This window comes from Coturnix japonica, chromosome 1, assembly GCF_001577835.2.
Source record: "Coturnix japonica isolate 7356 chromosome 1, Coturnix japonica 2.1, whole genome shotgun sequence".
Taxonomy (NCBI): Eukaryota; Metazoa; Chordata; class Aves; order Galliformes; family Phasianidae; genus Coturnix; species Coturnix japonica.
The window spans coordinates 20,528,809-20,547,465 of NC_029516.1; the positions used below are offsets into that span (position 1 = coordinate 20,528,809).

Here is an 18,657-nt window from a genome sequence, read left to right on the forward strand (position 1 = left end):
AACATCTATAATTAAACACTAATGCTTAAAATTAGATTGCCTATGTTCTTCAGATTTGTTTCTTGTTTTGCAGTTCTTCTGAGAAATACTACTGCCTCATCAACATTTCATAAGAATGCAGGGAATGGTTTTCTAGGAGCAAATTTTGTCATCTGCCTGATAAATATTTATTTCACTTGCTATCTGCACCAGTCTGCCTAAACTGGCTCAGATATCCATTACTTATTCTATTCTCTTGAGGTTATCTGAGAACCATGGTCAAAAGATCACCAGACTTCTGTGGTCAATTTTAACAGAAATAACTATGAAATTACTTCAATGAGAACAGTTCTGTTTGTAGGAAGAGATTTTATATTTCTTGAAAGCAGTACATACCTGTTCCTTTGCTTATGTAAGGAGGCTTGAAGAATTTCACAATGCCGTACAAATTCACTACAGTTCCATCTTTAAGGCAATTCAAAGGAGTATACACATATTTTGGTGCCACAGACTAGAAAGGTATGGTAAAATTAGTGGACAGAAGAAAAAAAGTAAATTATGCAAACATTTACCTAGAATTCTGTGTTTTTAACACCATTCAGACTCAGGTATGTTTTTAATTTGGCCTTAATAACGATAAGTTACCTATTCTTCTCCTGGATTATTCACTTAAGATTTTCTAAATGTTATTTAGAATTTTATTCATTCAATCACAGACAAAAGAGCACAACTCATTTCATTTCTTCTCCAAAATAACTCTTACAACAAACTAGTCATCCAGTAGGGGAAAATAAGATACAAAAGTGGAGACAGATGAATAAGAAAATGAAAGTCATTACAACAATGTGATCAATCCGAATGGCTTTTTAAAGCCACAAATCAGTTTTGAAATTATTATAGGCAGAGCCACTGAACACAATAACCACTTTGGGCATCTTACCTCTCACAGTTATTGCACAAGTTTCTATTGTAATAGCACACTTGCCAGAGGATTAAAAGAAATCAAGGATTAATTTATACAATCTAAGGGACAACTCTCTTCTCAGCTTAAGATTACAGAACATGATTCTCTTAAAGAACAAAAGCTCTCCCTAACTGACTGAAAACTGTACTTTGCTGGCTGAATCATGGAAAAAAAATAGAACTCTCAAGCTTTGTTATCTTCAGTACTAAATCTTTAACCTGATGATAAAGAACAATTAAATTTAATATATCAAATTTTAGACCTTTAATGTACTACATCCTGTAGAATTACAATTTAGATAAGTAAAGAGTTGTTCTCAGCAGAAACCAAAAGAAATGTTAAAACACAAAGTCTGATTTTAATCAAAGGAAGATTAACTTAAAACAAAACAAAAAACTTCCTTTGGTATGGAAGGTCCTTTATTAATTCATATTTCCTAAGACAATGTGCAGCCTATTTTGAGAACTAGATGAAAACTATACCACAGAAATACTGCTTTCTTATATTTCATTGTTTTCTAGGTAGGTCATTTGTAGAAATAAAAGCTAAACAAATGACTTCTGGAATAGGAGCGTGGATGTAAAACAGGAAAAAAAAAGAATTCTACATATTCTGATTTACATGCAAATCGTCTCATATTAAAAACATCCTGAATTTACAAAAATATCCTGGTTTAAAAATGCCCTGAAAATAAACTCACAGCAGATGTAGTTTCCGAAAAAGGAGATGTGCTTGGCTGAGTACAAATCTGGGGAGGAAAAAAAAAACAAACAAACAAATACAAACTTAATTGATTATAAAAATGCAGTACAAATATTGTAACATTTGACACAGCTGCAGCAATAAACACCTTCGCTATTGGAATCACTTCTGAATCTACTACAACTTTATTCTACACAATAAACCATATCTGTTCTGATTACATATAGACAAAAGCAACTTCAAACAACAGTTTCTGAAGCAGAAACAAATTTTGCATCCTTTACATTACATGCATTATTTCCTTCTATTATATGCAAGAACAGTTCAGAAAGTTCTAAGGAGTTATCTAAAGCTAACTCATGCCAAATTCCTGCACTGAACAAGTAGATATTTACTTTGGAGATAGAGATAATTTGGATCTGGTGATACCTTGCACCACTTCTATATATACTTTGACACAGAATTTCATAGAAACAATAGTGTGTTTATCATCTACTACAAAGTGTTATTCACTGCCATAAACTGTTCTGCACAGAGTATTACCATGAAGGATTTTCAAGCACACAATCCCCATCCAGACTTTACAGAGCCTTGGATAACACTCATCCTCATCCATCAGAGGTAAATACAGATGTTTCTTTCAGCTACACTACTTTGACAAAATGGAAGGAATCAGACATTACATAATTGTAGGCACACAGTAATGTGTCCAGACTGCTTCCTCATGGTCATGCTGTAATAATCTGCAGTACTTCAAATTCTAATCAATGATTTTCTCTACTGTAAAGCAAAAATTTTAATGACATAATTGGGAAAAAATAGGTTTTAAAAAAATCTCAGCACCCACTTACGTAAATGGCTGACCCAGCTTCTTCAGACACCTGCAGGTGACAAGCATGTCTACCATCTTCTCTTGCTGTAGGTGATTCTGCCACCTTAAATCCAGCTACCACAAAGGTGTCCTATGGAGACAGGTGATAAACAGATGAGTGCTGTGTATGGCATTATGTTTAAAAGAAGATTTAATGTCAAATTCCACCCTCAAGTCTCAACACATTCAATAAATTTTTTTAAAAAATCCAAACATTGCCTTTAATTTCCTCTACGCAGCAATTCTGTCCTAGTCCTATTTCAAAGAGAATCATTACCCTCTGAATATACTGAACACTGACTCTTTCCTGCATAAAATTAACTGAGCTAAAAAAAAAGCAGGCATACATCTGATTAATATTAAGAAAACATTCCTGTCTCAGTGGTTGTTTGTTACTGTATTACAGCCACACTTCAAAGAGAGTCTTCTTGTAGATACTTTCAATTTAGTTGGATCAATATCCTCCAATTTATTCCTTAGGGGTCCAACACAGTTAAGTAAATGACTAAATTTTGGGTAGCAAGAGATACCACAAACTTCTGTGGTGACCCATTAATCTTCTGGCAAAAGAAGCAAATTCATTTGCTGCTGCATGTTCATTTTAGTATAAAATTCCTCACATGTCACAAAGCAAAGAAGAAAAAGAATTACTTCAGCAGTAAAAGATTTAAGTCCCCGCAGAAGCTCACATTTTAGTAGCAACCTTACAAAAATAAATAAATAAATAAATAAGAGAGAAGACAGATGAAGGAAAACACATTTAGGAGACAGACATAAATAAGAAATTTATTTCAAACCAAAAGAAATACAATACTACAAGCTATGATACAAAACGAAGCTCATTTAGAGTCAACCACTTTCTTTTCAGGCCAGTACAATATGGTAGTATGTTCCAACATACCTACTCTTGTAAAACCTTCCACACACATACAAACACACCTGAGAACTATCATATTAGATTTGGTGTCCTTTTTATCCAAGCTTTTACCAAAAGTGCTTTCTGAAGTTTTTAATGAATAATTAATGTGTATTTTGACTACAACATGCAAGTCATCTAAGTGTTAGATGTACAGAGTTAAACAAAACAGGTAAAAACAATTAGATGGATTAATATTCTCTGCACCTGAAACAAACTATCCAGCTAAAATATATTGAAGTTGTTTCATTCTTTACATTTACAAACAGAAACAATACACAAGAAACACAAACTTCAGGAAAGTTAGTTTTTTAGGCAGAAAACAGGTACAGCACATCTTTCGTTTCTCTGTTGCTGATGCTCTTTCATGGTGCTTCTTCAAGAGTGCAATTAACCTTCATGCATTATTCCTGTTTCAGCATTTTGTTAAGATTACAGGAAGCACAGGGCTGTGGGACTTGGCTGCTGAATCAGGACTGCAGCTCTGTAGAGCTGACTTGACTTGTTCTCCTTTGTCAGGAGAAACTTTAGTATTACATAGACTCAAGTGTGTTCACAGGTTGATAATAAATTGATTATTTTTTTTGTGAACAGTGATAGATCACTGGTGGTTACAATTATTTGAAGGGTTTCTAAGAGTTGTTGCCGAACAGCACTCTCTGGGACCAATCTTTCTTATCCTCTCATTGCTGTTCAGGGCCTTTTGTGTGTGTTTTAATCAGGACAATAAACACGATCTGTTCCTCATATCTAAAAATGTTGCATGCTGTATATTTAGCAAATTAATTCAAAGACCTTCCCACCAGGAATTACTGCCGAAATTCTTGGAATCGGTATAATGACTGACAGTTTTTATTTCACCAACAAACCTAAGATTTGCAAAAGAAAGATCTTCTGTCCCAGAGTCACTGTTGATCACCAAGGTATGTTTCTTATGCATGTATAAGCGAACTGTTATGTCAGGGTGATTAAGCACCTGGTGTAGGGGTGTGACTGTCCCAGGTAGCACAGGCAGACTGTTTGCACCTGTGCTCTTCATGTGACTGGGAGGCATGGACACAGGGCAGAACCACTCTAGGCTCACATGATGACTATCCACTGAAGGGAGAGCATCTCTTTGATCTAGGCTGCTTCCTGGGAAGGAGCACTGCTGCATGGCCAGAGGTCCCTTTTACCAGTTGGGTGAATTCAACTCTTTTTCCCTATATGATTATTGGCCTACCTACAAATACTTTGCCTGGTATTGTCAAGAACCTGTCAGAAGCAATTTTGCTTCTTCATGAGCAGAACAGCACAGCATGAGACAAACATCAAAACCAGGCTTTGATTCACAGTAGAATCTAACCTCCTGTAAAACTTAATACCCTTTGACCTGCACAGGATACCATCCAGAATAAAGCCCCTCTATGTTGTTTCCCCAAATTCACACATTTGACTAAAATTAGCTGTGCATCAATTTCAAGTTCAGATTATAACAGGCTTTCCTTTCTGTTGAAATTTATGCTTTTTCAAATCAATAGAATTCAAAGTGTACTAGACCATACTGGGAAGAAGAAAATGATCCTTATTGAAAGAGTAGCCAGGAATTAGGTCTCCCCATGGGAAGTGATCACAATACCAGACCTATTGGAACCAAGAGTTAGATTTAATGATCCTCGAGGGCATTTTCCAACTCAGGATATTCTGTGATTCTATTATCTGAGCTGAAACGCTTTGACAAAATTCTAACTTAATCGTTTGTATTTCCATGGATGAGAAAGCCTTACATTTTTGCTCATAAAAACATTTCTAGGAACCTGAAAACAAAGACCAGATTTCTTTATTTAATAACTTTCCATCTTCAGTGTGAAAACACTAACAGGAGCTCATAACGTACAGCATACTTTAAGTTGATACCTGGCTATCTGTCAGCAAACTGACAGGCAATCTAATCAAAATTATCAGTTTGAGGTAATTGTCTTCAGCTGGCAACACTCTCCACTTATAGACCATTTTGCCAATATCCTTTACCCTGGAGCTATCAAACCAAGCTTTCTTCTTGTATGGGAAACTGGTAATCACTGCCTGAACCTCTGATTAATTAGCTGAGTCAAGTGTTGGGTCAGCTGTTGGAGCACAGCTGACGGTAATTCAGCTGTGTTCCCAGAAGGGGTGGAGCTTGACTCCACCTCTTCTAGACTTCATTTAAGGGCTGACCACCACTAAGGCAGCATCTCTTTGAGATTACCTCAGTGTTTTTCAGCCAGACTGAAGGCTTCTCTACTGGTGAGTTTTTCCTATAGGTAATCTTTTGGATGTTTATCATCATCCTCCTTGTATTATTACCATCTTTGTATTATTTTTCACCTTACATTTCTCTGCTGAAGCAGGATGCCAGCACATAGGTAATTAAAAAACCTGTGCATGTAGTTTCAAATCATAAAAAAAGAAAAGTTTTAGTATAACTTAAATCAATTAAAATTTAAAATCTACCTTATCAAAGCATACCAAGACATTTGACTAATAAACAAATGGATGATTTCTCTGTCATCCATATTCTTGATCCTTTGCTTGCTAGGTAAAGGAAACAGCACTGGCAGACAAAAAGAACAGCTCTACTTCAGTAGTACTGTCAAAAAAAATTACAAAAGCAAATACATTTTTAGAGTTCATAATTATAAATTAGAAGAGACTGAATAGACTATTTCTAATGTTGCTAACAGCTATATGAAGACAAAATGAAAAAGTAACACAAATCTGTGGAAAACAGCCCATAATATATGAAAGGGAATGTAATTTACCCCATTACGTATAAGTTTTGCACAATCTTCTGCCATTTTTCCATATATTAGAACATTGATGCTGTTAATCCTTGAACATGCGTCATCTAGGAAAAAAAAAAATGTATCCAATTACCATTCGTTCTTCAAAACAGCAATGGGAAAAGGTTTCCAAAATAAATTCATCTATAGAACTTAACAATTCTCAATCTAGTTAATTTACAAGCAGAAAATTATATAAATAGCTGTGCAGTTGGGTTTGCGTTCTAACTATAGGTAAATCATTACCTGGATGGTGGCCAGCAGGGTGAGAGGTGAAAAGAGATGGCTCTGGGGGGAGCCTTCTTTGTGGCCTTCCAGTACTTGGAGGAAATTTACCAGCAGGAGGAAGACCAACTTTTTACATGGGCAGAAAATGATGGGACAAGAGGGAATTGTTTTAAACTCAGAGTGGTTAGCTTCAGATATTAGGCGGAAATCGTTTTACTCACGGGGCTGTGAGGCATTGGCACATGTTGCCCAGACAAGTTATGGATGTCCCATCCCTAGAAGTATTCAAGGCCAGGATAGATGTGGCCCTGGGCAGCCTGACCACAGCAGGAGGGGTGGAACTAGATGATCAAGGTTCCTTCCAACACATGACACTGCATGGTTCTATCAAGAAAGTAGTCTTCCAGATGGACTGAAGCAGACATCAAGTTGTTATTTTAGAATGTTATTCTAGCTGTTACCATTTCAGAAATAATACTGATGATTTAAATGTGTGAACCTATTTTTGAGACTGCGGAGAACATAAAAATGCTCTTAACCTTCCTGCAAAGCCTTGTGAAATTAGCAAGACTCAAGAAATTTTGTTGCTGCCCTTGTGAACTCCATATGCCAGAAGATAAATAACTTCGGTCTCATCAACTTCATTCACCTCTAGTAACACTGATCACAAGCACTACTTCCAGGTAGGACCTGAACTCTCTACCCTACATTTGGGTCACAGTCACAGAATTTCTATAATCAAAAAGGCTCATAAGGAGCAAGTGGTGATTCCCTAATAGAAAGCAGTTCAAGGAAATGGCAAGTTCCTCAAAACCATCTCAAAATCCCTTTCTGAACTGCTTAGTTTAAAACAATGCAATACATGTACTGTTAATTAGCTCACTGCTCCATATCAAATGTGTACTGACATAGCATATAACGGCTGTTAACTGCGTATTTTTCTTAGACCTCTCTGATAAGAGATTTAAAAATATGCTGTACTCATAACTAATGAAATTTCAGAAAAGTATTTCAAAAGATTCTGTAACAGGAAGTCAACTGAAAATCCAAAGTCCATATCACTTCCAGTAACTTATATGTACCAGTTTAAAATAATCAATTTTTTATTTTATGGGGAGTTAACATATCTAGGGTATGTTTCAAGTATGAAAATTTTACTGAACGCTAAACAAAGCAAGCATTAGTGGTGAGACCGTATGGGAAAAAAAAAAAAAAAAAAAAAAAAAAGCTGAGAAGTCCAGCAAAACCATAAGTGTATTTACATGAAGTACCTTGAAGAACAATCTTGAAGAAGTCTGTACCATCTCCAAGCTTTGTTAGTGGGTAGGAAAGAATAACTATTCCCTAAAAAGTAAAAACAAAATTAAATATATATGTATAAATACAGGAACTGGGACCATACAACCTATAGGTTACAGAAACACTGATAACAGCTGAAAAGTTTATAAGCTTTAAAAAACAAAAAAACAAAAAAACAAACAAAAAAAACCCATAACGAATCTGTATGCTTGGAACAGTACAAGTCTGAATTACTTAGTTGCTGTGGTCTGGATACTAAAGAGAAACTGTAGCAGTAAAAAGGTATTTCCATTACATCACTAACACAAAGTTACACTTCTTGCACAAAGGCTAAAAAGTTGCTAAAATAAATAGAGCATTCAAAATCTTATAAAATACAGCAATTCCTCAAAATATTGGCAAAGGATTACAACATAATGAAACCACAGTTAAGAGATATAAGATGCAGAGATAAACAATATTCTGTAATATTAAAAAAGTTATAGTTGGGATGACAAAGAATGCATCTCAAAACTTGGAAACTCAGCAATATATTGGTTTATCAATAACAGGAATGCTCCAAAAGATGGCAATGTACATGTGTGTGTACAGATGTTATTACAGTGAAGTTCCAAGTTGCAATGAAGCAAATTGTAGCAATTTTTGTTAACTTTTCTCTGGAACAAATGTATTGCATTTATATATATATGTGTGTGTGTGTGTGTGCATACATATATATACACACACACACATATATATACACACACACATATTTTTCTTTTTAGAAACATGGCATCTCATCAATAAAGTTTCATCTTCAGCAGAAACAAAGATATCAGTCAAATGTATTTCCACACAGTATAGTAGATAAAGCACTGTATCTACCTCAAAGATAAAAGCATAGAGATTGGTTCAATGAAGAAAAAGATAGAAATTTGAAAACTGAGTCTGTGAACATTCAAGAGAACTATAAAACAACACAGCAAATAAAATAAGAAGGTTCTTGTAAGGAGAATGCAGATCCAATCATCTATAAATGCACAAAGGCAACACTAAGACAACAGTCAGGTAAATCACTGTGATCTTATAATGCACATATTCTGTGGGAAACATGATTTAAATGTTAGTAAACACCTCTTAAACCACATTAGGATAAAATACACAGCAGTGAATTTTTATTGTAGAGGCTTTTCAGTAACATTAACACTACAGTAACAAATTAACTGAGGAAGAATCCAAATAAAATCCATAACTTATTTGACTATGTTCTATAAAGTATTAAAATTCACAAATTCTCTATTTCCAACCCAAATCATATGAGTTTTATTATAGTAAAATAAACAAAGCACCCTATGTTAAACTGAATTTAATATTTATCATATTGCTTTATTGCTTCTCAGACAGTAGGAATAATTTAGACCAAAATAAAGGTCAAAGATCTACAACTACGTGTCTTAGGCAGTTAAGCCCCTGCTTTTCACAGGGAGAACGGCTGCATTTTGTAGAGGGACTAAAGTATCAAATATTTATTTTAACAATCAGCATCCACAGACCAATGTTTTGATATCTGTGTATGAATATTTAGGTTTTCATCCTCAAAATCACAACTTTAGGTTTGCAATTACTAGGTACAATTGTTCTTGCTGCAATTATTTGTCCTCAACTGTACTCACCAGTAAAAGAAATTCTACAGATTTGTTCTTGTAATGATGTCTGCAATAAAACCAAATCATTTCAGGAACACTATGTTCTTTTAGTGAAGAATACTCAATCCACAAAAGAATAGCATACATTTATGAGAATGGTACCCTGCTTTTTGACCATTTTTACTTTCCACTTTTTTCCTCCTACGTCCCAGTATCTTCAAATGATTTCTCAGATTCTGGGACCCCATTCTTATATAGAACTGCCTGCCCCCATCAGTTTTCTTTATATCCTGAACACCTACTCACTAATCCTTTTCCCCAGCAGAAATACTACCCACTGCTATGTTAATTCACCTAAAACTCCTGGGCTCCAAACTTATGTAAAATTTGCCCTGGAAAAACTTGCTCAAATTCAATCCTCCCCTGCAAATCTTGCACTGTACATCAAAACTCGACAAACTTCTTCCAAATCCCTCCTCACTCCATATGCCACTAGACTCACCCTCACACTGACTATGTGCATTGCCTCCAGTGAATCTGTCTCCCTCCTTGCCACAACCTAGTTTCTCAGTCTGGTCCAACAGCTGACTTGGCAGCTGTAGCAGTGCTCTAGGGACATGACAGCACATTCTCAACTTTGGGTTCAGCTGCCAGGGTAATGTCCAAAGGATAATAAGTAAACAGGAGGTGGCATCAGGTTCAGTCAGGGCACAGCTCGAATGAGGAGGTAAGGACTTTACTTGTACCATTTTCCCATAAATTTAGATTAAATTCTATATTCTTCAGAAGGAAGCTAGAAACCAAAAATTTTCAGAGGAATGAAAGTACTGAAATACAGATGCCAGAGAGAAGCATTGAGAGACACATTTAACGGTGCATTAGCACAAGCTTTATCAGCCCTCCAGTTGTTGTGTTTTTATGCCAAGCTGTTTCAGTCACCTACTAATCCATGCAACATGAAGTTTTCTTCAAACAAAATTCTGAGAAAGATTCTATACACTTTCAGCAACAGGCTACAACATCACCTGTATGCTTAGTCTGTTAATAATCCTTCTGCTTACCTATTGGAAACATTTACTTTGTCAGAATCATTTTCTAATTCATCATCCGTTTCTGTCTACTTCAGTATTTCCTCTGCAAACAAGAATCCCTCAGTGTCCAACTGTGCTTACAGAAATAGCTTTTAAAAGTAGGAAAGCCTACATGCCCTGTAGGTGAATGAGGACAGAAAACTATATCCTGAGGAATAAAAACCCGGCTTACAAGCAGCACAGTTAATTGACAATTCCATGTGTCCCTTTACAAGATCTAAGGGAGACTGGGTCACTTCTACTCATTTATGTCATCATGCCACCTTCTATTACACTCTGCTGCTGTGCTTCCAAAAAAGGCAGTTTTGCTCCTTTCTAATTTATCTAATTGCAATAAGACTGGCATCTCTTTGACACCATAATGAATCTGTCTAGAGAACAAGAATAGGTGAAAACTACCCTCTCTCTGCTAATATGATTAGTCTTGTGCCATTTATTTCCCTGAACTGACTCAGCACAGGGTCAGAAAAGCAATAGGGCTAGTCCTGGGAACACATGGGTGGGGAAGCAAGATGCTCTTTTTACATTCAAAATAAATAAATAAATAAACACCATTAAATTGGTTCAGTTCATGTTCTTAAAATATTTGTGCCATTTTCTTTAAGTTGCAAACCACCTAAGGTTTTCTCCAGCATGTTTTCATTCTGGTCAGAAGATAAGCTTGGAATAATGATGACTTTTTGCCTCTTAAGTACCAAAGACGATAAACAGGATTTTCAGTAGCATACGCGCAAAAAATTAAACAGGTTGAAAAAGAAAACTCTCAAGAACCAATGTTGCATTTTACACAGTATATTTATTTTAGGAATAAAAATACTACTTCTGCATTTCATCAGGGCCGTATTTCAACTCTGAAATACATTTGGGACTCCTAGAGATATATAATACACAATTAATAATAATTAATAAATCTAATAGCATCTTGGTGCAGACAGTTACTACAGAGATACCTTTTCATAAAACTAGATACTGAATTGCTTCATACAAGAAAGGAAAACCGCTTTAACGGTCAGAACTGAGAAACATGACCTATAGGGAGGATAGCAGCGCTCAGAAACAGAGCACCAGTAAGTCACCAACACAGCTGAAATACAGAGACAGTTTACAAATTACACAGGAGTTATTTGAAGGCAAAAAGAGATTTTGTTTGCTAGTAAGTTACCTGGAAATATTTGTTGCTGTGGTCAAGTCCCGTTTGCAATTGTTTTAAATCCTCCCTCTGCAAGTGGCTTGGTAGTTGAGTCTCAAGTTTTCCTTTAATGAACTTTAGCAATTGAACAGGCATAGTTGCTACCTAAACAACAAGAAACAGACTCCTGAAGTTACTCAAATACATCAAAAAAAGAGTTCCTAGAAGTTCCAGCATACTAAGAAGGGGATATCTACTTTGTAACATGGGAGCTTTATTAAATAACTAAAAAACTTCAGAGGGATCAGTGTCATTACTCAGTACCATCAACATCAGGAAGAGACAGTAGACATTTGATATCACTTGATAGACCTCTGTCAATACATATTTTGAAAACATTCCATTTTGTTGAAAATGGCAACAAAATCTTACTTCACTCAGGATTAATAGCAGCTGGTGAATATGAAGGATAAAGAGTATGAATACTTCACATACAAAATACATACTAAAAAACAAGCAGAGACTTTGAATGGCAAAAGAAGAATCACATTGCCAGTTGAGAAGTACAACAAGAGCTCAATCAATACAATATTTCAGCAATTTAGAGAAGAGGGTGCACAAGTGACAAATTATGTTTCTTGTGTTCTGATTTTCAAAATATTTTGTGCTCCAGTAAAGATTTCCTCAACTGTGCAAAACTAAAACCAGCTAAGTTACTGCATATTAATAACTAAGTTACTGTCCACGCACTTCATACAAAGCAAAGACCACCAGAAGGCTGTAAAAGGTCCTTACAACAATGAGAAGCTGTTAGCGAGAATCAATCACACAGCAGATCCCTGTGCTAAGGACCTGCATTCATGATGCTGCCCAAGTCACAGATGAACTGCCTCACTTGGCAGTTCTTATGCTGACCCCAAGGTGCAATGCAATAATCCCCAGAATTAATTGCAGCAGCCTTCTCTGAACTCAAGAGCCATAAAAGCAATTTAAAAACAAACTAAGCAGCCACTTGAACTCAGCAGTCAGTAACAAGGTCACAGTGCCACGCATCCTACCTGCTCACAACGTACATTTCCCTATTTTAGGTCAGCAAGCAAGTTTTTTTCTCTATAACTTCCTCCCCAGCACACACAAGACAAGGAAGCTCCACAAGTTACCCTTAAAATGCTTTTCAGTTGGAAGTATCTATTTACAACTGTTTACAAGGGTGGATAGCGATAGGACAAGGGGAAACTGTTTTAAACTGAGACAGGGGAGGGTTTAGGTTAGAGATTAGGAGGAAGCTTTTCCCCCAGAGGTTGGAGACGAACTGGAACAGGTTGCTCATGAATGTTGTGGATGCCCCATCCCTGGAGGCATTCAAGGCCAGGCTGGATGTGGCTCTGAGCAGCCTGGTCTAGTGGTTGGCAACCCTGCTCATAGCAGGGGGCTGAAACTAAATGATCATTGTGATCTTTTTCAATCCAGGCCATTCTGTGATTCTGCTTCAGACTACATTCTAGCAGGCTCACAGGCTGATCTGTTTCATCCAGAAATAGCGAACTTCAGAATTTATCAGCAACATTACTTTTCATTCAGCAGCACTATAATGAACTACAAAGATGTACAACACAATGAATTAATGCTTCTTAAATTTCTCACAGTTACGGTACTTGAGCAATTACAGAGGTGTTTGTTTTTCCCAGAGATGTGTAAAAGCAAGATGCATTTTGTTACAGTTCAAAGACGGCTGCTAAATCAAAACAAAGAACTCGGGTATAAAACCACCTTCAAATCCTCCCTGCTTTCATTAAAAAAAAAAAAAAAAGAAAGAGATTTTGCCATTTGTGTCAATTGGACAAATACTCTGCATGTGTCTCTATGGTTAGAAAGGAAAAATTATGGAAAAGAGCCATATGTCAGTTGATCCAGTGGGAGGTAACCATATTATTTCCACTCTTTACTTCATGTTTACTCCTATAATTTAGGTAACTTATGTAAATAATATGTAAGATGAAAACAAGGGCAGTTTGTGGGAGCTGGTTTTTTTCTTCCCAAATCTTAAATTTCTGTACATGTAAAAATAAGTTCATGTATTTTAACTGACAGTCACTGAAGCTCACAGTCTTTTGCTCTGTGCAAGTGAAACACAAAGACATTAGTGTGGACGTGTGTACATATGTATATGCTGTAGTTCCAACAGCCACAAAAACACATTTTCAACACCAAATTGATACAGCACGGGCATCCCAAATCTAGATGCAGATGTCTGTAGTGCTGTCCTTGGCGTCAACAGCAGCTCAGTGAAAATAAGTCTGCCAGGTGTCTCTTGCTCTCAAAAGACTAACTACATAGCACCAACAAGCATCCTTTCAAATCTGAGTCTGCTGCTGTAGAGTTCCCTAAGCAGCATGTACAGAGCTACATATATATGTGTATATATATAAGTATATGCATATTTAATATGTCAGGCTGTGGTAGGCAGAAAGCATCATGGGGTGCTCCCTGAACAGCAGAAAAAGGGGGTGGGTTCAAAACACACACAGCAGAAAGAAAAAGGCAGTGAACTAAAAACCTCTGTTGTCTTCCAAAAGCTAAAAGTGACAAAAACACAGTGCAGCCAAAAAGCTTAATAATTTTAATAATCAAAGAATTATGTAAATGATTTCATCTTGTGTGTGAATTCAGAACAGAGAGGAAAAGAGATCATTCATTACTTGCTTACTAAGTGAAACGTAACTTTGAAGACAGCTGTGGGCTGAACTTTTTACATGCTGCTCTTCCCCTTCACTGTCTTTCTATCTCGTGATTTTCTAGCTTTTATATTACCGACAGTGGAACAGTCTACTGCAACCCAATAGTTCTATCTGAATTGTCTAGGGGATTTTAACAGATGATCCAAAAGCATATAAAACATCCGGAACCACAGTACACCGGTAAACAACTGCCTAGTAGAAAAAGCTTTAAACAAAGGTTAACCTTCAACAAAAAGTTAAGCAGTAATTTTAGAACTTCTTCTTTTGGATACACAGAGACATATTCCACCAAGATAATGTAATCATAAAATGTCTGCGTCTTGAGGTTCAGAAAGAAAACAGTATGCCAAAATAACATCAGTTTTAATAAAAAGGACTCTTACCTCATTCCTTTCTCTTGCAGCTTAACTTCAACACTCTCAGACCTCAATTAGGGAGCTAAGAAGCTGTCTGGGGTGCAGGTACAAGAAAAACTGTCAGGCTCAGTGTTTTCATCAGCTCAAACAGAAGGCAAAATAACTAGCTTTTTGTTTTACTTGCAACCCACCTCAGAAACAAGCTTTGAGAGCCTGGTAACTTTAGCATTACAGTATATAACCAAATATTAGGCACTTACAGAATCAAGCAGCAGCAGTTTACATGTGGTTTAAAGACTATAATTTTTGAACTGAACACTACAAAACAAGGTGTTTGGCAGAGCCTGGGCATTAAAGTCCTTTTGTGAAAGTTATATCTTTTTTTCCCCCCTTTTTCCCTCTTGCAGGCTTTTTCAACTTTTGTTCCAACTCAAAAGGAAAAAATCTTAAATGTGTTTGGGAAAAAAAAACAAACACCAGAACTTGAACTCTCAGATCAGCTCTATAATCCTTTAATGCACACTGCAAATCATTAAGACAACACAAGCTGCAGTTGAAAGTAGCTAAAACTACACAGTCACAAACAAAACTGCTGATCTGAACCGAACCACAACATGAGTGAGAAACAGGAAGAGCAGAATAAATGTGTTTTTTTACTAAGGAAAATGTAAGAAGAAATGTACAGAAGAAATATAAATTTGTTCTTATGGTCAAAAGAATTCATCACTACTTCTAATCTTGCTTAGCAAATGTTAGACTTCAGCTAGGATAGCAAAGGGCTAAAAATTTTCTACAACAATTCAACACAGAAAACTGTATGTTGCAAGCTCGATACACAAAAATGTTCTTGTATACAGCTGATGTTAAATTAAAGATACCAACATGCCCTAATAGTCTGAAGACCCAGAGGACATTCTTACAGCTGAAAACAAATCAGCCATGAAAGATAAGTCAAGTCAACCTCCTGTTGGAATCAGGAAACATTCCGCACACATCCTAGATATGCAGGTTGCTGAATTACTTTGGAAAATGCTTTATGAGAATCTCTAGGATGCAGTGAAGATCAACTGAACTTTTACAATCATAGCAAATTATAAATAACTCAGTTCACTAGTAATAGAATTATCACTCAAATGAACTCGCATCTCTGAGTAAATACAAGGAACGAGTAACATAAAGAAAACAACATAAAGACAATCACAGTTAATATCCTAATTTTTTCCTCACTCCAGATCAAGGGAAACAAGCATTTACTGGAAAATTATGACAAAGAGATTACAAAGCAAGACTACATGCTGCATTTATCTGCTGAATGTGTCCAACACATTTTACTTCCATGTCCAGTTCTCTGAAACATACAATTCTGTATTCAGGAGCTGTATTCCCTTCAAACACAAAGTCAAAAGACATTTTAAAACAAGCAAAATAAACAAGAGCTCATAATACAAACCTAAAAGATGTAAGACAACTTTTACTATTTATTGCTCATACAGCAAAAAAATCAGAACATGAAATCAATACTACAGACTATGAACTATCTCGCAAACACTGCTAATATGAATAATTCAACCACCCTTCACAGAATCACAGAATGGCCCAGGTTGGAAGGGACCTCAGTCTCCAACCTCACCACCACAGGCAGGTTCACCAACCACATTTAATACTGGGCTGCCCAGGGCCCCATCCAACCTGGCCTTAAATACCTCCAAGGGACAGGGCATCCACCTATATGGGCAGCCTGTTCCAGCGCCTCACAATCCTTACAGTAAAGAACCTCCCTCTGACATTCAACCTAAATCTAACTTTCTTCAACTTAAAAACCATTTCCCCTGGTCCTGCTGCTGTTATCCACCCTTTCAAAGAGATGACTCCCCTCCCGTTTACAGGCTCCCTTTAGGTACTAAAAGGCTGCAATGAGGTCACCCCACAGCCTTCTTTTCTCCAGGCTGAACAAGCCCAGCTCCCTTAGCCTGTCTTTGTATGGGAGATGCTTCAGCCCTCTGATCATCTTTTTAGCCCTCCTCTGGACCCACCCCAACAGCTCCCCGTTTTTCTTGAATCAGGGATTCACACAGTACTCCAGATGGAGCCTTGCAAGGGCAGAGTATTGGATTCATTAATGTTTCCATTTTGACTCCAGAATTAAGTTCACGTGGGCGGTAACCAAAGTTGTATCCATTTTTTTTTCTAACAGTACATTAATCCAGTGCACAGGATAGAAAGTGACAACATTCCTGCCTGGATTACACAGACCCAACTAACACCTTAGACTTTGTTCAAGTCAAAAGTGAGCATACACGACTGGGTTCAACTTTTAGATATCTCTACAACTACTGTTTTGCTCCTCTGTGCTACTTCCAGAAATGAGATTAGCTCTGGAGCAGAAAAACAAAGAAATCTCAAAAAGCAATAGATAAACTGGAAAGATTACTTTTTTTCTCTGTAACCAATAAACATTTAGCTGAAAATACCATAAAGAGGATTAATGTCATTTTGAGACAAGGAAACTGTAGCTGTTTAAGGCACAAGGAAATTCCTTATCTATCAAAGCAGATGTTACTTGCAGAGAGATGCTTTAAGTCATTCTCCAAATCAGAGAATAAACCCATGATTATGTGGATTCGGAGGAAGTCTCACCAAAGAATGAAGGCACGGCCAAGCACATCAGCATCTAACTGATGGAGTGAGCCAAAACAGCAGATTTCTGAAGCCCTTGTAAACACATAAAGGAGTCAACACAGTATCACTTAGCAAGATCTAAAACAACTCTGAAGAAGGCAATGTTTCACCTTTAACACAAACAGGGGCACGTGCATGGCAGTAAGCTCCAGCCCATTTTTGCTCTAACAGAGCTGACTACCAGCATACAATTAGAATTGTTAAAAATTAATTCAAATTAATTTCAAGTTGTAATCTACTAATCGGACAGCTTAACAGAGGCCAAAGCTATGTATCTGTGGTGGAAAATGCACTATTACACTGCCATATATCTCAGCAACACTTCAGCCCTGAGAAGCAGAAGCAGTGGGAAGGCAGAGATGGGAAAGGAAGCTCAGTGCACGAACTCTGAGGACTAAAGTTAAGCCAACGATTTCCAGAAACCAAATGTTTAAAACCAACAGCCTGGATGAATTACTTCAGTACTAGCACTGGATTATTAGCATTGATAACATAAACTTTTTTCTTCTGTGTACTCAGGGCCAAACTGGCTTAAACGGGATTAAGAAAAAAAGAAATAATAGCATATATATGAATACATTTAACCCTTATAACACTGCCACAGTGAGTACTCGGCCTCCATAGAGAACGGCTGCGGGGCAGTTCAAGTAGAAGAGAGGTGCAAGGGCTCACGCTGAACGCAGAGCCTAACCCCAGCAGCACAGGGCAACAGAGCGGCAGGGGACCTCCGCACTACAAAAAACCTTTATTCCACTGCCGGGCCGCCCGCTGCATTCCTCCCCTCAGCCCTCAATGGGGACATAGCCCCACACCCCGCACTACCTGCTCCAGGGGGCGGCAAGGAACGGCCCGCCGCTGCACCGCCAGCCCGCTTCCGCCCAGCCCGCAGCCAGGAACCGCGCATGCGCACTGCCGGTGCCTATAGGCTGTAAGAGCATGCGCCGGGCAGAGGCCGGAAGGAGCTGCCCTCAGTCGCGGCCCCAGAGGGGGCGGGCTGTGAGGGAAGGCGGACGGGACGGGGCAGGGCTGTAGTTTCCTTTGTTTGCTTCTCGCTTGAAGTCCCATAGGAGAAACCGTTATTGCCTTTTCTGAAACATGTTCCTGTTCTTTGAAACCACAGGGGCTGGAAAGCACTTCTGGAGATCATCAATATAGTACTCTGGTTTCATCGAGTTTGTGTGAAAGTACTTTTTGCTGACCACATACAGAAAATTAGAGCTGACTGGATGAATAGTTTCCATGCAACTTTTTATGTCCTGATTCAGATGTGGAAGGCCAA

General features: G+C 37.4%; 1 protein-coding gene across 6 annotated transcripts in view; it reads right to left on the reverse strand.

Moving 5' to 3' along the window:
* POT1 (protection of telomeres 1) overlaps nucleotides 1-18,312 on the reverse strand; it is a 60,214-nt gene extending 41,902 nt beyond the window's left edge. The window contains exons 1-8 of one of the 6 annotated variants that reach the window (XR_004306282.1): nucleotides 18,201-18,270; nucleotides 17,337-17,412; nucleotides 11,639-11,770; nucleotides 7,733-7,805; nucleotides 6,213-6,298; nucleotides 2,497-2,607; nucleotides 1,644-1,691; nucleotides 376-490 (exon numbers count right to left, since the gene is read on the reverse strand). Coding sequence is in view for 5 of the 6 variants with exons in the window: in XM_015853247.2 (XP_015708733.1) it covers nucleotides 376-490; nucleotides 1,644-1,691; nucleotides 2,497-2,607; nucleotides 6,213-6,298; nucleotides 7,733-7,805; nucleotides 11,639-11,761 (556 nt within the window). In the remaining variant the exon portion in view is untranslated. Of the gene's footprint in view, nucleotides 1-375; nucleotides 491-1,643; nucleotides 1,692-2,496; nucleotides 2,608-6,212; nucleotides 6,299-6,682; nucleotides 6,874-7,732; nucleotides 7,806-11,638; nucleotides 11,771-14,726; nucleotides 14,794-17,336; nucleotides 17,413-18,200 lie in introns of those variants that run through there. The other 5 variants (XM_015853247.2, XM_015853230.2, XM_015853238.2 and 2 more) reach the window with 5 other exon arrangements.
* Between the last annotated feature and the right edge of the window lie 345 nt (nucleotides 18,313-18,657).